Source organism: Centrocercus urophasianus, unplaced genomic scaffold, assembly GCF_019232065.1.
Source record: "Centrocercus urophasianus isolate 14NV4802_14NV808 unplaced genomic scaffold, USGS_Curo_1.0 seq_43, whole genome shotgun sequence".
NCBI lineage: Eukaryota > Metazoa > Chordata > Aves > Galliformes > Phasianidae > Centrocercus > Centrocercus urophasianus.
The window spans coordinates 998,083-1,025,802 of record NW_024885011.1 but is presented as its reverse complement, the minus strand read 5'-3'; the positions used below and the strand labels follow the sequence as shown (position 1 = coordinate 1,025,802).

The 27,720-nt window shown below is 48.0% G+C and overlaps 1 protein-coding gene across 1 annotated transcript in view; it reads left to right on the top strand.

Moving 5' to 3' along the window:
- The window catches only part of CSMD2 (CUB and Sushi multiple domains 2), a 230,066-nt gene that overhangs the window by 116,862 nt on the left and 85,484 nt on the right, over positions 1 to 27,720 (top strand). Inside the window, exons 14-23 of the mRNA XM_042834042.1 lie at positions 3,496 to 3,678; positions 13,331 to 13,657; positions 15,474 to 15,668; positions 17,689 to 17,827; positions 17,995 to 18,182; positions 18,560 to 18,748; positions 18,908 to 19,024; positions 23,211 to 23,426; positions 25,074 to 25,262; positions 27,179 to 27,348. Of these exons, the coding sequence (XP_042689976.1) occupies positions 3,496 to 3,678; positions 13,331 to 13,657; positions 15,474 to 15,668; positions 17,689 to 17,827; positions 17,995 to 18,182; positions 18,560 to 18,748; positions 18,908 to 19,024; positions 23,211 to 23,426; positions 25,074 to 25,262; positions 27,179 to 27,348 (1,913 nt within the window). The remainder of the gene's footprint in view (positions 1 to 3,495; positions 3,679 to 13,330; positions 13,658 to 15,473; positions 15,669 to 17,688; positions 17,828 to 17,994; positions 18,183 to 18,559; positions 18,749 to 18,907; positions 19,025 to 23,210; positions 23,427 to 25,073; positions 25,263 to 27,178; positions 27,349 to 27,720) is intronic.

Here is a 27,720-nt window from a genome sequence, read left to right as displayed (position 1 = left end):
GAGGCATTGGGTCGGTGAGCTTTGCTGGGTTGCCACGTTTCTTTGTGCATATGCATTAGATGTAAATACAGAACTCTGGGTAGATGCTAGCAGATAAGCTGCTTACAAAGGTGTTGGCATGCACGTGTCCTTTCCTCTGTCCTCACACACAATTGCACCTTGCTGCTGGGTGGCTGCAGGTGTTTCACACCTCTGTGTATCTGTTCTTAGGTTCTGCATTGCCTTGCTTTAGGCTCGTGGTGAACTCAGGAAGCAGCGCTGGTTTCCCACTGCGTGTTTCCATTCAATATATTGACTCCTGCCATAAAACACTGCTGAGCTGGCTGATGTGAGGGCTTTTAGCTGATAGTGCATTGGCCTGAGCTGCTCCCCAGGTCACGTCCCTTGGACTTGAGTTTCACCTGAGTTCAGTGGATGGATCTGACATCGCACTGTGGGGTTTAATGAGCCTGGAGGGTCCATCTCTGCATTTCCCCTTCAACAGCAGCTTGGATGGGAGGGATGTGACAGAAATGCAGTAAGAAGAAAGGTGCTTTCCTTTCTGCTTTATCTTCTCCTTCTCATCCTGTTTCCTCATTAGAGCCTTTTTTCCTCGTGGCTGGAATCAACTCAAAGAGCTAGACAAGAGAAACTCCCTGCTTCCGGCTCATTAAAGATAGGTTCCTAACACTATTAGCTTTCATTAGTTTAAGCAAAGTTAATATAGATGCAAAACTGTGTGTATAAGACTAAGTATACTCTTAAGGGTTTTTCAGACCAGAGCTAATGTTTGTATGATTTCCTCAGGTATGTCTTCTGAGTGCTCACAAATCCCACATTATATGGATGGTGGTGACTCACTGGAACAGGCTGCCCAAGCAGGCTGTGGATGCCCCATCCCTGGAGGCACTCAAGGCCAGGCTGGATGTGGCTCTGGGCAGCCTGGTCTGCTGGTTGGTGACCTGCACACAGCAGAGGGTTGGAATGAGATGATCATTGTGGTCCTATTCAACCCAGGCCGTTCTGTGATATGATTCTTTGATGTGTTTTTGCTAGTGCTGCATCTCCGAGATGCTCCAGTTCATGCAGAGCTGAGTCAGGAAGGAGCAGAGATGCTGAGCCCCCTTAGAAAGGATGAGATGTGGAGTTCTGCAGTGTGTCCAGTGCTGCCAAATGGAACGTTGGCTGTGGGACAGCATTGCCCACACTGCTGAGGTTGCCACTCAGGGTCCCCCACCACTGTGGGCTGCTCAGTGCTGAGCAAAGCACCCACCCCCAGCACGCACAGCCCAGAGAGCAGCTGGGAAATTCCTGCTGAACCAATTTCTGATAGAAACGACTGTTTTGTCAAAAACCCATCCGCACAATGTAATATTTGAGAGAGGATTTTGAAAGATTCATTTCAACTTGTTTCATTTAAACAGTGTCAAAACACTTGATTTGGATGTTCTTGTTTGGTTTTGACTTCTATTATTCTAGTGGGGAAACGACTGTACTTAAACATTCTTCAGGTGAAACATTTCAGTCTTACCAAAGTAACATGTTTTGATATTTCTGAATCACTCATTTTTGGAATTTCAGCTCTGCCAAATATCTCATGAATTTTATGATGTATGAAAAGAAATGTAGGAAGCGGGGAATTTGCTCAGAGCAGAGATGCCGTTTCCAGACTTCTGTGTGTAAGGAACGGGGCTGGCTCTGTTTGCATGCTGCTGACAGTGAGATCACACATGTGGTGAAACACGTTGGTGTGATTCTTTGTGTCTCTGCCATTCTTACATTGGTGCTTTCTCTCTCTGTAGTTGCTCAGATGGGTTTGCAGAGCAGCACCCATTCAATCAGCACCTCGAGAGCACCCCTGTTACCTTTATTCTTTCTCAGCAGAGGCTCAAAAGGGAGTTATTTTCTTTCTCTGCTTGGCTGCATTTTTTTTCTGATTACCTGCTAGCCAGAGCATGTCCTGATCTTACAAAGGCACTGAGTGTGCTGGACACTTGGAGCTCTGCTTGTTGCCCTCTGTGGTGGCTGGAGCTTCATAGCACAGCACATCTCTGCACAGCCTCTCACTGCAGTTCCTATAGCCGCTGCAGAGTAGGAGTTTGGGTCTGAACTCAGGTCTGGGATGGCCCCTCACCCTTGGGAGTGCAGTAGCAGAGCTCTGCAGGCTTTGTGGGTCAGGGCTCTGTGCAGCCAGGGTGGTGCATCCCCAGCAGCAGGGTCCCATGGGGGGAAGGAGCCTGCAGGGTCCCAGTGCTGCCGCCTCTCAGCGCTGCAAGGGGTGAGAAGGAATGGCACAACAAAAATTCATTTCTAAGGGCTGTTGAGTTCTGGCAGAAGAAGTTATCATCTTCCTGCGTCTGTTTCAGGTCACGGCAGTGCATGTTTAAATATGCATTCCGCCCTTCAATCTTGTTACCATTTCATGACTTTTGAAGCTCGGCTTTCTTCCCACGATTTACACTTTCTTCTGCTTTTTTATTTTGTAGAGTAGTGTACAGTTCAGTAGTTCAGTGCTGCTTTACCATCTGAACTGCTGTACCTTTCGTCCCTCATGCGCAGTGCAGACCTGCAGCATTCAGATATTCAGAGCCCCCAGGAGGATGCACAAATCCCAGCAAACTGTTTCCAGTGACAGGCGAAAGAAGAATCCCACTTCACACCAACTTTTCTATTAATATTAATTTATGTTAAATTATTTTGGGGATGCTTCATTACCTGGCAGTGACTTCTAGTTCAGGATGCACGCAGCGGTAGCAGAAGCGAGGTGCCTCGTCGTGACTTCTATTCATAATACACCTGTATCTAAGTTGCCTCAAGTCAGCATAATAATGAGGTCGTTGTTGTTATTCAAACCAAATTGGAATATTAGATGGAGTCATGCAAATCTGGGATTATGCGATTTTCTTCTGTAAAGAAAATGTCATAAAAGAAGTTTCCAATTTGGTGTAAGAAATTGAAAACGGGGAGAGAAGACAGCGAGGCTGATCATAGATGATGGGGACAGAAAGCAGGGGAGGCTGTAAGGAGAGATGAATGTGAGGCAGATGAATAATGCTGAGCAGTGAGATGACTGCGAGGCAATGAGGAGCTGTCGGTGTTGGTGATGCGGAGCAGGGGGCCCTTTTGAAATGAAATCATAAGGAGCAGCAGATAACAGCGAGTTGTGCCCGTGCTTACATGAAGTCCCACTATGCACACAGAGAAGGATGAGCAGTGTGCACACAGGAAGGCATCAGCTGTCAGCTCGGGACCACACGTGGAAATGGGATGGGAGGTGGTGGGGCTGGAGGGAGCAAACAGCAATGCTGCAGCACTGCGTGCCTTCGTGCTCATGGCCGAAGGCTGCAGGGTCTGCCCATGGTACGTGTGGTTTAACACGAGTCCTGGCAGCCAGGTTGCTGTGGCTGTGTTCTCTAGGGGCCTCACGATGGCTTTTCCAGGCACACGTGGGTGGACACACAGCGCTGCTTGGGGTCACAGCCATCCCCTCACTGCTTCTCTTGTCCTTTCTTTCAGAGATCGACCAGGGGAGCTGCGGGGATCCCGGCATTCCGGCCTACGGCAGAAGAGAAGGATCCACATTTCGCCACGGGGACAGTTTGAAGTTTGAGTGCCAGCCTGCCTTTGAGCTGAAGGGCCAGAAAACAATTACCTGCCAAAAGAGTAGCCAGTGGTCTGCTCAGAAACCTGTCTGTGTTTGTAAGTCAGTGAGAGGAGGCGGCTCTGAGATGCTTTCAGTGCGTGGTGAGGCGGTGATGTTGGTGCTGTGAGCCGTGCTGGGATGGCAGAGCTGCAGGCAGTCGTGGCTCAGTGCTCCCAGCAGGGCAGGGATTGGGGGCAGCACCCACAGGCACAGCCCTGTGCATCCGCTGCCCTCCCAGCATTTGCAGCTCGTTTCTGGAGAGGAAGAAGCACTTCTTGTAGCCGAGATGGGGCGTCAACAGCGAAATTTAAGATCTATTGAATTAAATTCTATTTCTGGCCGTTTAATTTTCTTTCGTTATATCTGATGATATTCAGGCTCCCTGCTGCTGGACCTCAATTTTTAATTTGTTGCATGAGTTCTCAGCAGAAGTAGGATATTATGCTCTCAGTAGTGACCAAGGGTAACATTTCCAGATGCAAATGGGTGTTATGTGCACAGTGCCCATTGGGTTTTAATGGGCTCGCATCCTTTGAAGATACACTGGGTAGTCTGCATTACTGTAGTGACTGAACCTTCACATTTTGTTTGAGCTTTACCAAAACTCACAAAAATAGCTGCATTTTCTGTGACTGATGACAAGCAAACTCTTTGTGTTTCATCTCTACTTACGTGGCTCTGCTGGATTGCGTTACTTTGAACAAATGCTGTGCTCTCATGGAGTGAGACTGAATCTAACCAAAAAACATAGGGAATGAAAATTCAACTGAGCAAGAGACAAAAGGACAGAAACGTGGCGAGAAGAAGGGTAGTGAGCAGAAATGTGAATTTTTAGAAGTGTGTTCACTATGCATGGAAATGCACCAGGATTAGAAATGCAGTGTAAAACGCTCATTTGTAGCATGGCAGAACATGATCTGTGCCAATGGTATCATACAGCCAATGGGGGGTGGAACTGTATTGCTGCAGAGGTGGATCTGGGTTCTTTGGGGGCTGCAGGGGCTCAGCATCCCCACTCTGGGCAGTTGTGGGCATCAGTTTTCAAGTGAGCGCCTTTCTTTGCAAACTGTGGTTGGACCTCTGAGTATTTCTGTACGTCTGTTTGGGGAAGGGAAGCAGTTACACTGGGGCTTTTACTTTTCCAGATGCCTTTCTTCCTTCGTGGTATTCTCATTAAGCAAAGCAGCTAGAGATGCTGATGAGGAAAATGGAATTTCCTGGGGTGTCTTAGAGGTGGGAGGTGTCAGGGCGTTGCTGTGCTTGGCTTCAGAAGGTTTTACTGCTTTCCCAGGAGATGAGTTCATAAAAACAGCTGGTGGTTTGGCTGAGGTTCCTGCTGATAGTTTGTGGTGAGAGCAAACCTGTTGTTCATACCGGGGGTGAGGTGATGTTCTCATGGTAGCAATAGGACAGACTTCCCAGCAAAGCAGGATCGTGTTTTTTCTGTAGATAGAAACTGAAAGAGGGCATCAAATCAAACTGCAGTTGCCAACAATCAGCAGCGTAATAAAGGCATACATTTTTTAGTTAAGAAACAGTCATTGCATTCTGTTCTCTGTGACCCTCAGAATACTGGATATCAGTGAATCAATGTGGCAACATGCAGGTCGTGGGGAAAGTATTCCATTGCTTTCTTACACCTTTGCTCCCCTGCCTTCGAATTTACTTATTCTAGATAGTGTCACACTGGTGTTCATGAATCAGAAGAGGTGGCACGACAAAATGTGTGTCCTGGCATGAAATCTGTAGTGGAATTAGTGACAACTCTCTGTAATGTTGGGAGACCATTAAGTGTATTGGGTATCAGGCAGGAAAATAAGGTAACCTGATTTATGTGCTGCTGGTTGGGATATGCAAACAATTCAGTGCTTCTGATACTGCCTGCAAACGCATGACAAATGCAGAAGATTAAACAGCATGCCACGGTGCATCCTGCTGTCCTGAGCAAGTGATTTGTGAGCAGACAATTTATTGTGGGGAGCTCATTTCCTGGGGCTGTGATGACAAAGCAACACAAACCATTTAAGTAATGCGTTGGCTTATTGTGACGAATTCTTAATTTGTGACTCTGTGCCTCTGTGATAACAGCACCTCCATCTTCATCCTCATTGCGTCCCTTAACTGCTCAGGATGAGTATGTGGGTCACTGGAAGAACCTTGCAAGACTCCTTGATGCAGGTCCTTTCCAACCCCTTACTAAGCAAGGAGTCCCTGCTGTGTGGGTTTGGATCAATGATCTGAGATAGTCAAATCACTGTGGTCTGAGAACTTCTGGCACCACATCTGTGGTGCTTCATCCATCCGTAGGTGCGCTCTGGATTCGGGCTCTGCTTCCTGTGGTTCTCTGGGTCGGTGCTGTGTGTGTACTGAAGACCTTTCCTTCTTTCTCTCTTTTTCCCTGTTCTGCACGTGTTCTATTGCTCAAATCAGGTTTGCAGTCCCTGCCTTTCTAAAATTACAGAGCTGTTCTGTCTACTGGGGCTCAGGCAGTTCTCATACCCCAGGGTAACCCAAGTCATTGCTTTCTTACTGAGCCACGTTTGGTTTTCTTGAAGTCGTGAGGGACAGCAAAATGGGCGTAGGAGGTGTCATGTGGATAAATGTTGCCTGTGGGAAATGGTTGCGCTGCTCAGATGAAGTTCCTGCTCTGATGATAGGAACTTGCAAGGGATGTAATATTCAAGCTGAAGTTTTCAGTTATGTGTGGCTGAGGAGGTTATAAAGTTTACAAATGGGGAACCAGCCCATAATTTCAGCTATTGGAAGAGCTGTGGGTTGTTCAGATCTTGCAGTGAGAATGATGATAGAAGTCAGGATTGATGCAGTCAGGAGCTGGGCGTTGTGATAGCAGCATAGCTTCCAAATAGTGGCTGCAATTGGTGTTTGAACCTCCTCATGTATAGCAGGGCAAAACTCATTTTCTGAATGTTATGTGAAATATTGCAGTGGAAAGCATTACTACAAAACATTTTATGTGACCAAAATCTGTTTCCTCACTAAAGAGAGGAAGAGCTGCCATCCCTGCTGCTCTTTGTCTCTCAGCTCTCCCCCTATGGACCCTCCAAGTGTTTTAAAGTTATGTAAAACACAGAGAAAGAAAACAGTGTGGATTATGATGGTGAGGTGTGGAGCAAACCTGGGGTGAAGGTCTCTGTAGTGAACCTAAGGGTGTTTGGTTAGTGTTGCTTTGGGGCTCTGTGAAGGCGGGGGGATAAATGTGTGTGTGTGTGTTTAAATGGAAGGCCATAGCTTGGGCTGTGCTGTTTCAAGCTGTTTTCACAGCTTTCTGAGGCTCTCTGACCATCCTGTAGCCCACAGTCCCATCCTTCACACAGAAGTGCTGTGCCAGCGCAGCCATCTCCAAAGGCAGTGGGAAGCTGTGCACTTTTCCAGGCTTTCCAAACATCTGATCCTTCAGTAGCAATATAAAATCTACTTCCTTAGCTGTTTTGCTGATCCTCTCTCAGTGTGTGATACCTGCTGCATAACCTGGACTCCTCTTTGCACAAAGCACAGGTTGCAGTTTGCAGCAGAGGAGCAAACCTTTGGTGTGTGCTGTCTGCTGTGAGCGTTTGGGTTTTGTCTGCAGAAATGCAAAGTGCCGTTGATGTTTTCCCAGCAGTGTTCTGAACAGAGCTGTGTCACTTCATATCACTTGGTAAGGTTTCCATTTAGCTCTAAATTAAATTGTCAATTGGCTGTTATTTTCTTTCTTTCTTTCTTTCTTTCTCTTTGTATTCTTTTCCTGCCCACCTTTGCAGTACCCTACGGTGCCATCTTCTTGTGAAGGGTAATTTGCAGAACAGTGTGTTTCAGGTTAGCAGTGCTAAAAGCATAGTTTGCCTTTTAAAAATAGTAGATTTTAACACTGAGAGCAGTTAACCCTTGGAGCAGTGCAGTGATGGGTTCTCCACCCCTGAGCGCTGAGTTGAGATGGGCGAATCCCTCCTGGATGCCCACAGGAAGGAAGAATTGCTTTGCAGTCTGTATTAAGGAGGTGGGTGGATAAGATGACCAGGATGGTTCTTTCATTGCCCAATTATTCTTTGATTTGAAATTCTAGAGAATTTTCTGTTAAAGGAATTGAGACTTTTTCATCCCAAAGGGAGGTTTCGTAGGCTGCTCCAAACTGTAGTGCAGGTTCCCATTCTTGCAGTGAAACCCAATGCAGTGTGCTTTCTTCATGTTTCAGTTCTGTTCTTAATTCCTCTTTATGCAGTGCTGCTGCAGTTGTTGCCTCACGATGTGCTCCACCCTCCTGCTGTAAGCAGGTTTTATTTCTCTGGCTAACATTGGGCTGTTTATCTGCGGGGAGATGCAGTTGCTCATAATGGCTTTTGGAAAAAGCGCAGGGGATGTTTTTATTTCCGAGCTGTTTTACCATGTATTTTTGTTTGCTTTTGTTTTTCTAATTGATGCTTTTATGAAGGACCCTGGTACAATGATCCTGAAATGATGAGGGATGCTCCAGTTGCCTCTGCCAGACGAGTTGGGAGAGGAGCTGCTGGGTCACCTCATCCTACCGTGATGTTTGCTCTCATTTCAGCAAAGCAGTGCCCTGGGTTTGTACAGCTCAGAACTCACCAGGGAAAGGTCCTGCTGCACACTGAGTTGGCTCATAGCTTTGCACAGATGTGCATCTTCTGGGATCCGTTAACGCCTTCTGCTCGCCATTAACCTCAGCTGGGTTCAAAGAAGCAAATCTGCTGAGATGCTCTGTATCTACAGCCGTTCCCCTGAGCCACTGAGACCCATTCTTTCTGCAGCAGTAGGTGAAGCAAATTAAATGAAAGTAGGATTACTGTGATCTCTGTATACATGAGGGATTTGTAGCTTTTGTTAAGAACCTTGTTTCACGTTTGCAGCCATGTAAGACCGTTCTGCTCTTAAAGTTAAGCAGGTCACGTTCCCTCAAAGTCCTGCTTCTGCACTGCAGGCCCAGTTTATCAAAGCACTGAGATTCAAATTCTTGCCTACGCGGACATATATGTTTAAGTGCTGTGCTGGACAGAAATGCACTTTAAGCACCTTAATTACAATGAATGGCATTGTTGTTGTCTCCAGCTCTCCCCATCCATTGTTTTGGTGTAGCCTATATGAGAATTTTCCTTTTCCCCTCTCTGTGACCTTATGAGGCTTTCCTTGGGAGCTCCTGCTTCTGCTCTTCCTGTAGAGTTGTGTCAGAGAAGCTGCATGTTTCCCACAGGACAGTGCTCGCTTCGGTTGTTCCGTTTCCATTGGAAAGCCAAGCTCTACCTGGGTCCAACCAGAGCCTGCCTTCTTCCGTGGTCACTGGGATCTGTTAGTGGCTGAAGAGCCAGAAGCACAAGCATCCTGCTGTGCCTGCCGCTCTGTGCGTTCTCCTGGTGTCTGGTAGGGACCTGGGGAGCTTTCTTTTGTGCTGCCATCCTGTTTTAGCAGCGACGCTCTGTGACGAGGCTGCTGCGTTTCTGTGCTTTCAGCCTGAAAGCTGAGCCTGCTGACTGCTGAGCTGGTGATGCTCCAGCAGCACAGCGGGCTCTCCAGCTGCAGCGGGATGCTGACAGCGCAGCAGCCTGCACATGGCAGAGCCTGGCCCCAGCTGTGCTCATCTCTCATCAGGAGGATGCACTTCATTGGGCCGTCTCCGTGCTTGTTGTTTTCCTGATGGAGCCAGTGGAGCTGTTGCCCTGATAAGGTTCCATGCTGGTGCAAATGAGCTGTCCTGTGCCAAGGCATCTGTCCATATTCCTGACTGCAGTTCACAGCGTGATGTATTGTCTTTCTTCACGTGAGTCTGAGTCTGAAATTACACTTACTGATTTTTATCAGCATGGAGGTCATCTTTATCTCCTTCTCCTTTTTCTCTACCCAGAAAACAGGGGTTACATGTGGGTTATGTTGCTGCCTTTAATTTACTCTGCAGAGAAGTTTCCTCGTGTCTGCCTTATTTGATGTTAGTATTTTACACGTGGGGTTGATGTTTGGGAAAGCTGCAGCGGGGAAGTTTCCAGTTTGCAGGTGGAGTTGATGTATGCATCTGTAAGGCTCACGGTGTTGCTTCCCACATAGCTCACTTTACAGTCTGTCACTGCTGTGCAGCCACCACCACCCGTGCTGCAGCTGCACACGTGCAGAGCCCTTGCTTGTCTTGCAGCAGCTGCCCTTCAGGCACTCTGTGTGCAGAGATGTGGGGTTTGTGGAGGCAGACCCACGTCCTGCAGGCAAACGGCGCAGCTTTCGTTGTTCCCAGCAACCTGGTCGCTGCTCCTGTGTCAATTGGGAAGAAATGACACCTGCTTTGGCATTGTAACTCCCTGCCACATTCACGTAGACTTCTGTGTGATCCATTTTAAGTGTGGTGATGATATTTTTCACATGTTCTGGTGCCCAGAGCCTGCTCATTTCTCTTGTGTTTCAGCATACCTGCTTTCCTGCCCTTGGCCAACGCACTGGCAGTGACAGCTCCTCCATCAGAGCGAGCTGGGGAGCTCGTTGCTCTGCAAAAACAGAAATGTTCTGGTTAATATTTGCTTCAGACGCTGTTTCCTCGCCTCCCACTGGCCCTGCTGGTGCCCTAGGGTTGAAGAAGGAGAATGCATTGTGATGCAGATGTGTTTACTGAGGGAGTAGCTACAGAGAAAGGAAAATGCAAAAAGTAAAGCACTTTGCTTCACAGCTGGAACCAGTGCCCTGAGCTTCCAGCCCTGTTAGCTATTGGGGACGTGTGCTTCTCAACGTGAGCCATCAGTTATTAACCAGGCTCCTGCTGAGGTCCTGTTTTTCCAGTCCATCATCAAGTTATGCCTCAAGGAGGGAGCTACTTAAAAACGAAACGCAAAGCAGAAAGTATGTTCCTGTCTTCAGGCTGTGTCCCAAGTGGTCACAGACTGTGGGAATGATATCCGAAAGCTGAGAGAGAAGTTGGGATTTTTGTACTGTTTCCATGGAGACTGAACTCATTACAGCGATTCCCTGCTTTGTTTTCAGCTCCTGAACCTGTTGCCTTTCCCCCTTCCATCCGCTGCAGGTGTGTGCTCTCCCCAGCATCAGCCCAGGGTTCTCATGGCAGGATGAGAGCAGCCATCAGCTTCTGAAGGCAGAGAGAAGCAAGTTGTGCTTAGAGTGACCAGACAGTGCAGAAATAGCTCCAGGCTGAAAGCACAGAAACAAGCAGCCGTGCTGGAGAATAATTGCCAGATAGGCTTTGTGTTGCACTGAGCATTGCTCATGGGACCGCGGGGCAGAGCCCTCCGGGCACAGCCATGCATCCCTTGGCTTTCACAACAAGAAACAGTGAGAGCTTCTTTGCTTTCTTACTGCTCTGAAGGAAGGCAGAATGTTGACAGTTTGCAGTGATGTGAATAAACACCTGACACTCATCCATTAATGATGTGGGTCTCATTGGCTTTCTTGGGCAGTCCGCTGTTTGAGTTCTGCCATGATTTATTCTGCTGTATTTAATAACAGCATTTTTCTAATTGCTTTTGCCTTACTTCCTCAGTAGCAGTAATTGATAAAGGTCAGGATAAATTTGAACCTACGCTGCGCACGTAATGAAATGTGCTCTCATAACATTTAAGAATAACGGTAATAAATATTAATTTAGATCTCTTCGCTCGAGGCCGCGGAGCCGCAGGTATTCCTCACTCAGTGCTGCTGACGGATGGGCTGTGGGCAGCACCGCTGACCTCTGTGTGTCTGTCAGGGCCCCACAGCTCCTGGTTGTCACAGATGCTCAGAGCAGCATGAGGCAGGTAATGCTCAGCTGCCTTCCACCTTTCCTGGCCGCTGTCATCTTTGTTCTGACGGCACTTCTCGGTGTCCTTGATGTCCTGTTTGACAGCTGCTGTGTCTGACTGGGTGGCAAAGCGTTTGGGTAAAGCAGGCAGGCTGAAGTGGGATTGCACCCCTCCATGCCAATGCCCTCCTCCCCTTTATTTCAAAGAAGAAACCTCTTCCTGAAATAAATCCGTGACGCCTTCGTGTTGCAGATAGCTTTGGTAACGAACCTTGTGCATTGGCCCTTAGGGCGAGCTGCCGTCAGGGCTGGTGGTCCTCCAGGGCTGAGTGCCCCCCAGCAGGAGTGGGATGTGGGGTCCCATGGGGTCCTGCCTCATCCCAGCTGCAGCTCAGCTCTCTGCCGCACTCAGTGCTGTGCAGAGCATCAGAAGTGTGACGTGCTTCCCTGCCGTGCAGGCGTGTGGGGCGTCGGGGCTGTTATTTTTTGAATCTGCCATTTTCTGTTATCTGACAGAGGTTAATTTTCTGTTCTTCTCTCTCTGCTCTTCTCTCTTTTGTCCACAAGTTCTTTGTTGTTATTTCCAAGCTCTGTGCCACAGCCGCAGCGCCGGCACTGCTGCTGGCACTGTGATGCTGCGCATCCCATGGATGCTGATTTACCACTTTGGACTTATAAACTTGCAGGAGAAACCTCACACCTGCGAGGAGCTCCTCCTGCTCACATCTTTGTGTGTGTGACTGCATTTATTTGCAGTAAGTTCTTGTTGGCAGATAATACGGAGCTTATGCTGACAGAATTATTTGACAGCATCCCTTGATATTTCAGCACAGAGCCAAAATCCTGAGGATATTTTGCAGTTTGTGTTCCCTTTAATCTGTTCCCTTTGTTGCTGAGAGCAGGAAATGGATTGTGTAGCTTTTAGCCTTGATAACGTCACGGTAACGTCCATCCTATTTGATCCGAAACCATTAAGCGCTGAAGGAAGATGGAGGGAAAATAAAAGAGGGAGGGTGAGCACTGAACCAAAGAATTGTATAAATGCCAAACTGAAACCAATCTTATCCTCCGTGCGATGTCCTTTTGCCAGGAATTAGTGAGATCTGTGTTCCAAGTAATGGGTTTTACCCCAAGGGTGTGTGGTAGGGGGAAGAAGATGAGCAAAGCGTACATATGTAAGGTATAAAGAACATGGAGTAGGGAAGTGCAGCCTTGGTTGTTCAAATTAATGGACCTTGTCATGCTGAAATACAGTATATATTGAAAACTCCTGGGACGTAAAGTTGTTTTTTCCATACGCACTCTTCCCCTCAACTTCAGTTTAAGACTGCTTTTAATGATTCCCATGGGAATGGCGGTCTGGTTGGATGCCTCCTTTTGGTGGCCCAGCAGAAGTCAGTGATTGGTTTGCAATGGGAAGGAGCTGCAGGTCAATGCTGGCCTTGGGCTGCCTGAGCTCCTGCGGCCAGGGCAGCACCTGCGGGTCCTGGGATGGCAGCTGCTGTCAGCTGTGCTGAGCTGTGCTCACAGCAGGAGCCACTGCTGCTTCTGAAGCTGATGTTCTCATTTGGCAGCGGCTGCAGTTCCACCCTGGATTCTCCAGGAGGATTTTCCGCTGGGATATGCAGGAGAATTCTCCTGCAAAATACCAAATCCCTGCTTTTCTGAGCGGCACTTCCTTTGTGGAGTAAAACCAACCCGTTGCATTGTGCGTGGCTCAACACCTGTGCAGACATCCAGGCAGTGCTGCACACATCAGCCCGGAACCAGGGACTGGGGGCCACCTTGAAGTCACTTCTTCCCCATGCAAATAAATCACTGACAAGCAGCAGTGAATGGAGCACTGAGCCCTTCCTTTGTGTAACCGCTCCTCAGGAGCCGTGTTGGGAGTTTGCAGGAATCACTGAGCTCGGGGGACACGCTGGGGAACATGACAGCAACGTGTGGGAGCATCGTGCTGCCCGAGTGATGCTGATTTCTCATTGCAGTTTCCTGCTTTTTCAATTTCACCACCCCGTCTGGGATCGTGCTGTCGCCGAATTATCCCGAAGAATACGGAAGCAGCTTGCACTGCGTTTGGTTGATCATAGCTAAACCTGAGAGCAGAATTCATTTGGCTTTCAATGATTTTGACGTGGAGCCTCAGTTTGATTTCCTAGCCGTGAAGGACGGCGGCACTGCAGAGTCTCCAGTGCTGGGCACCTTCTCAGGAAGCCAAATCCCCTCCTCGCTGACCAGCAGCGGCCACGTCGCCAGGCTGGAGTTCCAGACTGATCACTCCATGGAGAAGAGAGGCTTCAATATTACCTTCACCAGTAAGAACTCGATCCTTTGCTTTTCGTTTCAAGCTCCAAATTCTCATTGGGTGCCTATTGGCAAAAGCCTGACTGTACCAAAATCATTGGAAATCCAGAGTGAGGCTGAAAAGTGGGGATCGTGTCAGGTAACAGAGGGTTGGTTTCACGCTCAGAGCTGGTTGCACAAGTTTTGTCTGGCTGTGTTGTCCACCAGTAAATCGGGGTTATCTGTTCCATGGAGCATCCCATCAGCCTCCAGCTTGCCCTGTGCCAGGGGCTTTCTGCCTCCCCTCTGCATGCTGCTCACTGGATGGACAGCAGATGCATCTGTTGGGGCCCAGATGGCTGAGTCCATCCATCAGCACTGTCATCGTTTGCTGACTCCCTATGCAGGGCTCTGAACACCGAAGGAAACCTGTTGCTCTGTTATATTCTAAAGCATTGAAACTTCCTCAGGGACTTTTGGCTTCACTTAAGTCCAGTCTTCAAATCTCAGATGAATGCTACAGTAACTTTATCCTCGTATTGTCCTATAATTTCCTAAGGAGCATTGTTAAACCTATTCAGCAGAACTGATAAATGATTTTGTTATAATAGCCTTTAGTGGCACCACTAAATTAATAGCCTTTCCAGTTATGATTGCAAATCCTCTGTTTAAAAAAAAAATAATAATAATTCAGAGGTCTTAAGAAATCCTTGGCCACATGGAGGAGGCTGAGGGCTCATCAGATGGAATAGCATGGTGGGGCAGAGCTGCATACCCAGGATTGAGCCCTGGGTGCTGTGAAGTCAGGAGCTCTCCTATGGATGCTGGCAGTGCAGGAGGCAGTTTGGATCTGTCCGTACCCACACTGGGAGCTGTGGTTTTCCCTTGTATGAAGATGTTTTTAAGGTGGTCTGTTGTTTTTTTTGCTGTTGTAAATGACGCAGCTACACTTGGGTTTATGTCTTCTGACTGCTTGAGCTGCCAAAAGGGAACTGCTGAGCCTTTCTCAGGCACCTTGCTGTTCTTAGATAGGAGACAGGAGACAACATATTGCTACAAGTTCCAGGAGCACAAGACAGAGATTCAGCCCGTGTTTTCCCCTTCAGCAGTGTATAGTAACACGTTACTGTAAGGCAGAGGATGTTTTGTAGGGAATCCAGAACTGTGCTTGGCCAAATGCATTAAAGAAACGGATAGCATGTGGGTGTAATGAATCTGCAGGCTTTAATCTTTTATATGTTGTTCATCTCGGAAGACCACCTCTGAGCCTGCAAAGATATAGTACATAATTATGCACTTAATGGGAAGTTAAGGCTATGGGCTCATTCTCTGATTGGTTGGCTGGCCTGGCTTTAGCTGCAGGAAAAGGGCAGTCCTTTAACCAGAGCAATGTGTCTGTGCAATTCCGTCCTTAACTTTGCAACATGTAGAAAGGTAATGGCTTCGTGTCCTTGCTTTTATCCCAGTAATGATGACAAGGAAGGCTGGGGACCGTATGGCAGCAAATCACACAGTGTCCTTAATGGGTAACTCACATCCCATCTGTGTGGATGCACTGTCTGTGTAGATCATATGCACTGTGGTATTTTTAGAGCTTTTTTTTTCTTTTTAAATCTGTCTCTATTTTGAGTATTTTAGCATTTTCACATCGGAATGGTTGCTAAGATGGGATGGTTTGCACACTCATTTCTGGTCCCAGTTGCTGCACTGTGAGGCAACCAAGGGCAATATCACGTGCTAATTGCCACCACAGAAATGGTGTGGAAATATGAATTCTTCACTTGTGATCTGACCTGATTATTGTTACATCATTGCAGGGAAGCTCACTGTCCTCTCTTTGCCTCTCAGCATTTAGGCACAACGAGTGCCCAGACCCCGGTGTGCCTGTGAATGGGAAGCGCTTTGGGGACAGCCTGCAGCTCGGCAGCTCCGTGTCCTTCCTTTGTGATGAGGGCTTCATCAGAACCCACGGCTCAGAGACCATCACCTGCATCCTGAAGGAAGGGAACGTGGTCTGGAACAACGCCGTGCTCAGATGTGAAGGTAAACTTTAGAGCTGGAGGTGCTTCTAAGCCTCAGCTTCTCAGTCGTGGCCATGATTTTGTGCAGCTCTGTTGGGAACTGTCTGCACAGAAGAGTTTGCTTGGAAGGGAGAACCAGTCACACAACAACCAATGAGCTCTGAGCTCAGTAGTTCTAATTTGTTTGTTCTTGTTGCAAAATGAATGATGGAGATGATTTTATTTGCTCAGCTCGTCTTAAAACAGGTGCTTTTCTAATAACAATAATGGAAGGCTTTGATTTACCGATGACTGAAAACTTCCCTGCTCCTCTTGGCATGAAGGGAATTAAAGAACAGAGAATGGAAGACAGGTGGAGATACGTCTTCTGTCCTGATTTTTGGTGCATGTAAAATACATTATATAATATTTATGTAATGAAAGCAGCGAAAGGTGCAGATCTTCCCTGTGAGAAGTGAACTCATTGCTGCCATCATCCACACGCACACCTCCAGCGTGTCTCTTGCTGTGGTACATCAGTCCCTACTAATTGATTCTGGCAATCAGGAGCCATAAATTGTGTCTGCATCTCCTTGCCATTACTGCTGTGATAGCCAGTGCAGAAATGGGAGAAATGAAATGGTTGAATTAAAGGCTTTATTACAGACTTCTGAGCTTTTTCGGAGTCTTTTAAATCTTCCATTATAGAAAAGAAATGGAAAAAATAAAATTGCTCATTAGAGGTGAAAAGTCTTGTGTTGTCAGAGGAGTGATGCCCTGTGCTGGTATTTACAGCACTTTGAATAACAGAAGTGCTCTAATGCTGAGAAATCATTTTGGTAATTGGTCATGCATTGTTCAAATGGATGAGCAGCAGAAAGCACGCAGTCCTGTCCATTGTCTTGGAAACTGAAATAAGAGGCATTGATTGTGTTCAATAAATTTTATGGAGAGAGAAGCTGGACTTATTTTCTTGTATAATTTTTCTTTTACAAGCAGTTGACAATAAAATGTCTGTGGGTTTGATAGAGGGTGTCTTTTCCTATCACAAACAGGAGTATTTAAATCTATGTATCTCTGAGTGCAGCGGGGAAACATACATAAAGTAATGCATTCCCAATCAGTGTTTGTCTTTGAAGACTTTGAGAACATCAGACATCCTTATGCCATTAATTCTGCTTTTCTCTCTGTGGTCACAGCGTTGATCTCTTTCGCTCCCTCTTTGGTGTGCACTGAATTAAGTGTACATTTTAATCACCTTTTCAAACAAGGTATGGATCCAAAGTAACGTGTATGACTTGAATAATTGACGGCAAGGAAAGACCTAAGAGTTGAGTTGAAAGATGCATAGAAGTCTTGACAAGAAATTACATAGCTCTGGGGCGTCTCATTCAAAACTGATTGGTTTGGATCCAGTTGAGATCAGCTGGCTTTTATTTGGCATCCTTCAGGTCAGCAGTGATGGCTTTAGGCCCAGATTTCTGTGGGCATTTCGGATCCCATTGTGACACTTCATGGCCCTCGTGCAGAGCTCACCCTGGGGCGCACCTGTCTGTGCTGTTGCATTTTGTAGAGGACAATCCACAGCAACTTAAGGCTGTAGGATTTTGTTCCTCTGGTCCATCAGTGTCCTTTCTCGAGAAAAGACAATACTGTGCCTTCAGCTTCTGCTGCTGGCGCGAGGGAATTCAACGTGGAATAAATGCCACAGTCTTGTGATGTCCCTTGTGGCAGAAAAGACATGACTCAATTACCTGCAGATATGAAAGCCTTCCTGGCACCCGCAGCTGCTGAAATCCACACCGACCTTGCAGTTTCCTCGGGTTTATATCTAATGATGATTATTACACCCTGTCCACTCAGAGCTGCTGCACAAGGTCAGGTAGAGCTGCACTTCGTCAGCATGGACTTAAAAAGGCGATTTCTTGCAGTCTGCTTCTGGTTGGTTTTAACACCTGAGAAACAGCAGTGCATGAAAGCTATTGTGTGGCAGGGAGGTCCCTGTGATCCTGCAGCAGTTTCCGTGCTGTTTGTCACCTGAATGCATCCTTTCCTCATTGCAGCTCCATGCGGGGGCCACCTGACATCTCCCAGTGGCACCATCCTGTCCCCTGGCTGGCCTGGCTTCTACAAGGACTCCCTGAGCTGTGCATGGGTGATCGAGGCCCAGCCAGGCTACCCCATCAAGATCACATTCGACAGGTGGGCATTTCTCAGAGGTTACCCAATTATCCTACATCTGTATGCCTCCATGTTATCCTGTAGCCCGTGCTGCTTTCTCGTCGTTAGAGCACAATCAGAATTACAACAGAGCAGAACTAGCAGTGCTGTTGTTCTTTCCCACGGACATATTCTTCTGTCTCTTGCAGGTTTAAGACGGAGGTGAATTATGACACCCTGGAGGTGCGAGATGGCCGGTCCTACTCGTCGCCACTGATAGGTGTCTATGATGGGACTCAGGTGCCTCAGTTCCTCATCAGTACCAGCAACTACCTCTACCTCCTCTTCACCACTGACAAAAGCCACTCTGACATTGGCTTTCAGATCCGATATGAAAGTAAGTGCAAGTTGTTCACGTAATTGTGCCCTCTCCAGCAGCACAATGGACTCAATCAAAGACCCCTCGGACTTGCTTCTCCCCTTTGCCAGGCAGTTAGCACCACTGCCTTGATTTGAGAAGCCATTACAAGTCAAGCAGCACTTTCTGCTTTTCAACTATCTTGATTGATTAGAATTTTTTTTTTAATCTTTGTTTTAACATCTACAGAATGTTACTAGAAGGAAAACAGGGTGTATTTTGGAAAGAAGCAGAGCTCAGTTCCTCTGCCCATTTCATCCCCTTGCTTTGGGGATAATCAGCAGCACTCTGGAAGAGCTCATAGGAGTGAACCTTCCCCCCTATTAACAACTACGCCTTGGCTTTGTTTGCCACAGCTGTGAAGCTGCAGTCCGACCACTGCTTGGATCCTGGGATCCCCGTCAATGGGCAGCGCCATGGCAATGATTTCTATGTGGGAGCACTGGTGACATTCAGCTGTGACTCGGGCTACACCCTGAGTGACAGCGAAGCCCTGGAGTGTGAGCCAAACTTCCAGTGGAGCAGACCACTGCCAAGCTGTGAGGGTAAGGGGCACAGAAGAAAGCATCTGCAGGAGATGGCAAACACTGAACTGCAAAGGCAGTGCAGCAGTTGGGAAATTCGCAGTGATGTTTGATCTGTGTGCTGGGTTGGGCTTTGTTTGGACCTTCAGAAGAGCTGACTGTTTGTTGCCTTCTTTGCAGCTCTGTGTGGAGGTTACATTCGTGGTTCCAGTGGTACTATCTTATCCCCGGGCTTTCCTGATTTTTATCCAAATAACTTGAACTGCACGTGGACAATAGAAACATCGCATGGAAAAGGTGAGAGATTTTTAACTGACAGTGTTTTGGAGTTGGGCTTGGAACTGTTGGAGGATGGTCAGAAGGAGGCCAGTGCTCAATGTCTTTGTCTCCAAGGCAGTGCTGTTGTGTGTCCACGTGTTTGGCCAGTTGTCGTTCTTGCCACCACTCAAACATTGTGTCTGGACATGGCATAAAAATAAATTTTGTGGTCACATCTTTTATGCTCTTTGAAACAGAGAGGACTAAGAGAGAAAGGCAGTCCTGCCCTTGGCACTACTGCTGTAATTGGTACTCAGTCGTACTGTCACCCAGAATGTTCTTTGCTGTGTTGGAGCTGTATCTGTGTAACATTTTACAGATAGAGAAGTGTAGGTGCAAGGTAAATAATTTCCAAACATAGGACAGAATTCAGGCTGTCAGTTTCCAGGTGTGCCCTGGTTCTGCAGCTTCCATTTCTCCACCAGCTAGGACTGCTGGCAGCCTGGAGGCAATGCATGGGTCTATTCGGTCCAATTTCCTGCATGGCACAAGCCAATTTTGTGCCTTGGAAGAAAAATTCCAGGAAGTGCATCACTGAGAATTAGAGAAGAAATTCTGTGTGGAAAGAAGGGTGGTGTTTGTCTCATAGAATCATAGAACATGATGCCCACAAGGATCATTCATCGAGTCCAACTCTTGGACTCATCCGGCAGTCAGAATGTTCTTGGGGTAAGCACCCAGGGTACAGCCTTTATGTAACTTTATGCACTGTTATGTAACTGTCTCATACTGGATATCAGCACAACGGGAGCTATCATGAGCCAATTTTGCCATACCATTTGTATTACAGCAAATAAACTTGTCAATGAGCAGCACAGTGCATTAAGGGAACCATCACATGCTGTGAAAACTATTCAGTTGAGTAGCAGCAATCCACTCTTCATTAATCCACTCTGCCTTGGATTCAGCTGTGTGACGAGCACTGCATTATCCTGTTGCTAAGCTAAGCACAATGCAGCAAACTGACACTCTGTCATATAAGAAAGTGTAACTATGATGGCCTGTGCACCTTTTTTTTCTTTTTGGCTAATATCAGAAGAAAAGATCTTTTGATGAAAATAAGTAAGGCTTGAAGAACGGTGCGTTTTCAGATAGTGGGGGAATGCCCACACAAGTCTAGGAATTCTTCGTCCCCTGTGCAGCAGCACTGGAAACAGCACCTCCCATAGAGCAGTTTGGTGTCACTCAGTTCTGGATTGGCCAAAGAGCTCAGGCCTGGGTCTGACCATCCAATACTGGGCAGTGTTTGCCTCACTTAGAGAAAATCAGGCTCAGTTTTAGTTGTGTGAGCTTCGTGAAGGCACTGCTTGGGTGCAGGAAACCTCCATATGAAAGAGGTGAGGATGAGAGGAGAGGACGCACAAAGGATGCAGTGCAGTTATAATGAGGTGGCATGTGGGCAGGCTGCATACCAGCAGAACCTTCCTTCCAACTCATGTAGTTCAGGGGCTGCTTATTTACCTCTGCCGTGGAATAAGGAAAGGAGTCCATTCCTCTAAAGCTTTGTGAAACACAATGAAATGCCTTTACCTGGGCTGCCCCGGTGGAGGTGTGCATACATATGTGTGCATTTGTACACATTCTGTCTCCTGCAGTGGCATTCTGTTCTTCTTAATGATCAATTTGCCCAGCCATTGATATGCTCAGCTGCTGCATTGCTTCTCCCAGCCCTCCTCAGCATTCCTGCAGTGTTTCTGCTCATTCCTCCAGTACGTCCACGGAATGATCCCAAGTCAGGGCAGCATCCACTGGAATTGAATGAATTTAGTTGCTGAAGAACAGAATGGGCTTTAAAAATGTGTTAAAAAAGCACAACCAAAAGCCCAATCTTGGCTGACTTCATCTGCAGTGCAATTGCCAAATCTTCACAGTGTGCTTTGGCCTTGGCCTTCAGTTCCCTGTTCTTGGATACCACGGGGGCAGTCAGAGGAGATCGGGGTAAATCTGGTACTGGTTCAGCCTAGGATTGTTAACAGTTCTGCTCTGGCAGCTCTAACAGGCAGGGGAGGTGTTTGCATCACCCATTGCCGTTGTCCTTCACTCTTCTTGCTGTGGTTGTGAGTTCCCTTCTCCCATAACATGGCTGAGTAGAGTTGGGGTTTTGCTTTGGCCATTCCTGGTGGAACCAACTGCACCATAAAAGCTGACCTCAGGTTACTCTCAGGTCTTGATGAGCTTCTTGCAGGTGGGCAGCACACGAATCCCCTGATGGAAGCACATTCATTGTTGTAATAGTTGTTTTTATGTGGCTGCAGACAGATTGACTTTATGGACTCGTGGGCTGTATAATTTAAGTTTAAAAGCAGCTTAATTTTAAAGATGTTTACATGCTTAAAAAGAGACTATTATTTTTCATCTTAGAATTTCAAAGTGATTTCTTTTCCCTATAATTTTTGTTGTTTCTTTTCCTGAGAATGGGCAAAAAAACCCCCTGCATTTACAGAGACATTTTGTGCCACGGTAAATTGCAGACCAGTGCAAAAATTTGATCAGGGTGGCAGACTCTTTAAAATGGTTTTGTAATTAGCCCTTTTGGCTGCAGTTACCCAGCCCTTGGTGGGCTCTGCTGCTGGAGAGCCCCATGTGTGCGGTTGGCTTCGTTATCTCTGAAGCCCTGAAATTGGGAGCTGTTCTCCCAACCCCAGGCACTGAGCTCTGGTGATGCTGGGGGGTGTGATATTTCTCTTCCTTAGATTGGGTTTTGTAAAGGCAAGGGTATAAATCTACTGTCAGTTGATAAACAAGAAACGCTTACAGCATTTTGTATTCCCTGCATCTCACCGAGATTTCACGCCAAAGCAGTTCATATCAGCTTTGAATCAATTGTACTGCTGGTACGGATAATAAACGTTTGGGAACGTTTCAAAGTTCCCTGCCTTTATGGAGTTCCACAGAGGGGAACAGATGAAGTAAACATTTTCTGCCGGGCTCCAGATAATGCTTACAAGGGATGTGCTGCTATGGAGATGTTACAGGGCTGAGGTTCCCGTGAACCCTGCACCTTCCCAGCCACGGCCATGGGGAGGGGTTGTGTTGGTCACCCACCTCTGAGTCCTTCTATCCTGGGAAGGAAATTGCTTGCAGTCCAAGAAATTGGATAGACGTAGGGACGTGTGGAATGTTAAGTTATCATTGGATGCTGACAAAAATTCTGCTGGGATGAATATTAAAGCTCATGCTCCAGAGCTTTAATCAGTCTCTGGGTTGGTCGCATCCCGATCTCCCAAATTAATGGGGAATGGGGAGCAAGGAGGAGATAATTCCTCTGATCCTTATTTACAGATTTCCTGCAAGCAGCTGATGCTATGCTTTGTCAGAGAAGGGATGCAGAGTCAGACAGCCCTCGGGTCTCCCCAGGTTGGCCGTCTCTGTGCTGTTAATCATTGGCTTTAATGTAAGAACTTGGTCGTGGCACTGGGCGCTCCCGATGTGAGGAGCGGCGATCAGCTGTGACTGATGGAGAGCAGATGACAGCACCTGTGTGTGCATGCAGGAGCCTCGTAAATCCCCGCTGGGTTCAGGGTTTGTGAGGAACTGTGAGGGCCATTGCTGCTCTGTATACCTTGAGGTGTTGATGTTGCAGTGTTGGCATAGAGGGGGACAAAAGCCATGTGTGCATGAGGAACGTGGGCTTGTCTGTGAGTGATCTCCTGGTGTCCTGCAGGGACCATCCCACCATAGGAAGGTGCAGGAGGTCTCTGCAGTAGCACTGCTGGCAGAGATACCTTCTGGAGGGACCTTCCTGACCTTTGGTGTTGCCTTAAGTCCTGTTTTCTAGGTATGAATACCTTCCAGAACACGCTTTGTTATTTTCAAGTCCTCACAGCTACAGCTCTTACTTTCCTTGCTGCCCACCTGAAGGTCAGCACAGCGAAAACAAAGCACTCGGAGCTGCCGGGCTCCATCCTTGCTGCTGCAGATCCATCCTCAGGTGAGCTGTGCTGCCTGTTGCAGAGTTCCAGAGGCACAGGAATGGAAGACCCCGACTGCCTCGCTCTGCTCTGGGCCCTGGGTACTTTTCTAACATAAACGTGCCCTCTCTTTTCAGTACGGTTTTTCTTTTCCATCGGGCTGCTCTTAGTGGAAAACAGGCAAAAAGAGCCCGGTGTCATCGCAGGGAGCTCAGCGGGCTTTGGTTCGAGGTGCTGCTGGTTCTCTCCTGCAGGTGTGTTCTTCACCTTTCATACCTTCCACCTGGAGAATGGCCATGATTACCTCCTCATCACCGAGAACTCCAGCTTTGCACAGCCCCTGAAGCAGCTCACCGGCTCCCGCCTGCCCGCCCCGCTCAGCGCAGGGCTCTTTGGGAACTTCTCTGCACAAATCCGCTTCATCTCAGACTTCTCCATGTCCTATGAGGGCTTCAACATCACCTTCTCAGGTAAGAACAGAGGTGGACAGACTTCATTCTTTCCCTTTTCTTTATACTTCAGTGCACATCTTGGGAATAGGTTCCCGTTGATTCATGCGGTTGCAGTTCTTGGAACTGGATGCCCAAAGAGGCTGTGGGTGCCCCGTCCCTGGAGGTGCTCATGGCCCTGGATGTGCCCTGGGCAGCCATCCCATAGCAGGGCTCTGCCTTCCAACCCAACCCTTCTGTGGTTGTATTCAGTTCTTCCACTGATAAATTGTGCCAGCATTGAACTGTGTGTCCCAGGAAATATTCTCTTTACAGCCCTTTATGTCCATATGCAGCAGTTTTGTGCTCCATGAGCCTCCATGGTGACTGATTGGACCCCCTGGAATTATATCCCATTGTAAAGCCCAATGACTTTTCCTTCTCTGTTTATGGGTGGAGTTTCAGCTCATTTTCTTGGGGTATCCCCAGGAGGCTGTTCCTTATGCAGAACAGATCATCACCCTTATAAATAATGCCTTTGCTCGGGCAGTCTTTGGTTGAAGTGTCCTCAACCCTGATGTCCTACAAATGACTGCTGAAATGTTGGCCTGTGCACACGTTTCAGTAAATGCAGTCTTTGCTGCCTGAGTGCCCTGACAAGCAGTTCCATAAAGCAACCAAGGAATGAACAAAAGCTCGTTGTGTGGTTGCCGTTCTCTTCTGTATCTCAGCACACTTTTCAGTGCCCCTGCTCTGCCTGCTGGGGAGGAAGGGCCATGACCAGTTATTTGGGGCTGGGTGCTGATGTGTTTGCAGTCTTTGAGGGACAGAGCTGCTGCCATAGATGCAGTTAAAACCTGCCACACTCCAAATTGGTTCCCAGTGCCTTTGTTCTGCCCTCTGAAGTCAGGGATTTCCACGTGATACTCTGTAAACTAGACATAAAAATTCCAATTAACTTTCATTTTGATGGGGAAAAAATGGCTTTTTGTCTAAACAAATTGCCTCACGTTGTCCTGCTATAACTGTTACTTTCAGTATTTTGGGACCTACTTCCTTTCTCAGAAAATGAAAATGGGAGTCAGTTATGTATTTTAGTTCTCTTTATTTATGTAAGTACATACTTTGTATTTTGCAGCTCCGTTATTTGTTCAAAGAATAACCCCCAAAAGAGGTTTCTTTTAAAATGGTTTGTGGCCAAAGGCATACATTTGGCTCTTCTCCATAATGCTACATGACCTTTCATTTAGTAGCAGCTTAAATGTTCTCTTGCATTCCCCAAGCAGGATGCTGTGTTCATTCATTTTCAGGATTAGTAATGTAGAGGCAACAGAAATCCCATCCGGATCAGTTCATCTTCATTGTACTAAACCAGGGGGAGAATGACAAACCTCCATCATGCTCTGCCACCACTGGTGTCACTTTCTGCTTTGGCTGGCAGCAGTGACAGAGAACGAGGAATGGTTTACATCAGTTGTCTGCTGGGAGCCTGAGGGCTGTGTTTTGAGAGTGAGACCCAGGTTCTGGTGTTCTTGGTCAAACAGGTCACACGTGTTGCACGAACGCTTCTTTTTCAGACCTTACCCACATCTGAATCACGACCCACAGGGCTTGGAGCACTTTTGTTGGGGAGGACGGGGTACAGAGCGTCTCCGAGCCGTGCAATAAATGCCTGTCTGTCTCTCATAGAATACGACTTGGAGCCTTGCGATGAGCCGGAGGTCCCAGCCTACAGCATCAGGAAGGGGCTGCAGTTCGGCGTGGGCGACGTCCTCACCTTCTCCTGTTTCCCTGGGTACCGCCTGGAGGGCACAGCACGAATCACCTGCCTCGGGGGGAGACGGCGTGTGTGGAGTTCGCCTCTGCCAAGGTGTGTTGGTAGGTGGTCATGTGCTTTCATTTTGCTTGGCTGGTTGCACCGTGCTGGAGCTGTTAGCGGGGCAGGGAAGTGCGTGGCGTTATCGCAGGGAAACCTCTGGGCTGGGTGGTGCAAGGGTGGGGAGAGGGAGCTGGGATGAGCTGCAGCCCTGTGACTGTATGTGGGGAAGGGGAAGGGTGGGCGGAAGGGCTGCAGCCCGCTCTCAGGTTGGAACACAGTGCGTGGTGGTTCGGGGTCCTCAGAAGCCCTGTGTTGTGGCCCAGTGGGTGAGTCGCAACCTGGGGGAGCTCCAGCAGCCCTTTAGGGACAGGTTCTGTAAGGTTGTGTGGTTTTAGGGCCAACCTCCCTTTGAATTAGAGTGCTGTAAAACGTAATAGGGTGGAGATGAAGGCTGCTTCAGGGTGGGTGCTGGTGAGGAGCACGGATTTCATCTCAGTGTGGTTCTCTCTCCCACTTTCAATTCATCCACCTCCAACCACTGCAGGTTCTTTTGTTCAGTCCCTCTTGCAGTTATTTATACTAATAAACAAACGTGTGGGGAGAGGAGATGAGGAGGTCACCTGAAACACTGAGCCAATTGCTGGCTGTCATCCCTAATGCAGAGGGGCTGCGGGTTGAGCTGCCCACAGTGCCCTCTGAGCACAACAGAACAGGAGTACCAGTGTAGCAGCAATGAAGCAGGAGGGAAGAAGGATTGCCAACGCCTCAGGCCTGTGCAGAAGGATGATTTAACACATTTCTGGGTTTGTTGTACAGTACAGTAAGTCGGAAAATATGCAGAGCTCTGCTGCTGCCTGGGTCACCCAGAGCAGCATGGAGATGCGTGCAGATGAGACAGGCCACATTCATACCTGGTATCACTCCAGCAAAGCCTGCTAGGTGGATGTTCCTCATCTGTGGCCCCTGAGGGATGTTGGAAAGGAAAGCATCCCAGCAAGAGCCAGTCTGCTTTCGCAGTCTGTTGAGCTTAGCTGTTGAGTCCTGTCATGCTGAGTGCATTTCCCAGCACTGTTTAATGCCTAGGTCACAGGACTGCATCATCCTGCTGTGACAAGCAGCCTCTTCAGGGCATGAATAATAATCAGGTTGCAGAGAAAGCTCATCAGGGGAATAGAAATCAAAAAGCATCATAACACAGCTTTAAATCTGGTTTTCAGACGTCCCTAAATGGACACACGAGTTCCACATGCCCAGATCTCTGCGGTAGCTGGCTTAGAGTTAGCATGCTGGTTAGTGATGATGGATCGGATTGCCTGTCTGGTGATCTGTGCACAGCTCTGCTGGCAGTTTTTTCCACAACGCCCCTGCTGCACACTCAGGCCTGTGTAAGGGTACAGCTGGAAACCGGAGACCTCCTTCCTATGGCCCGCTAAGAGATCTGGTTTTGCTGGCAGCCCAGGCACATCGTATTCAGTTTCCTGTTCTAGGGATGGATCTGGATTGAAACGAGAGCAGCTTATCCCTTCATCCTGCCCCTCTCTGCAGGTGGGGATGCTCTGTGCTGACCGCTGCACCAGACCAGGTCCTGCATGGTGACATCCCCAGCATCAGCCCCGGGTACTCAGTGCTGCAGGGAACGTTGTCCTCCAGGGAAGAGGGGAGGAGAAAGTCACCTCCCAACCGCTTCCTCTCACCATGTCTGCTGCTGCTTCCTTGCTTCCTTTCCTGCTTGACTGGGAGGAGCAGCAGAGGTGGGAGAGGTGATGCAGAGAGCTGCACATGCACTGCGTTGGTTTCCTGCAGTCCCAGCAGCTCTGTGTGCTGCATGAGTTTGGAAGTAAAGCTCATGGCTGTGTTAGCAGATGGGTGTAGGAAGGAGTGAGCATCTGTGGCCATTTGAAGGAATCACCTGCATGTGCTGTATGGCTCGAATACACACATGGTTATTAAAAGGTGGTTTTGTGTCTTTCTGTAGCTGAATGTGGCTCGTCTGTAACTGGAACTCAAGGTGTTCTGCTGTCCCCCAACTACCCAATAAACTACAACAACAACCACGAGTGCATCTACTCCATCCAGACACAGCCTGGAAAGGGGATCCAGCTGAAAGCCAGGACTTTCGAACTGGAAGCAGGAGATGTCCTCAAGGTAACTCTTTGTCTCAAGCAAGGAAGGGTAGCGATGCTAACGAGAGCAAGATCTGAAAGGAATTTGATGTTCTTGAGTTCTAATAGAGTGAGCTGGGGCTGACCTCGGGAAGGTGCCATGCAGGCAGCACCAGTGGCACAGTGGTCATCTCTGGAAGACTCTCCTGCCCATAGCTGGGCTGGTGTCTGTGGCTGCTGCTGCTGGTAATCACTGCTGTGTCACTGAGTGCCTGACACAGTTCTGAAGGCAGCAGCTCGAGTCCCACGGACCAGGGCGATCTTCAGGCTGATAACGGAATGTGGCCTGTGGGTATTCCCCCCCAGTGCTAGAGCAAGAGGAAAAACTGCCATACATCTGTGAAACTGTGTCTTC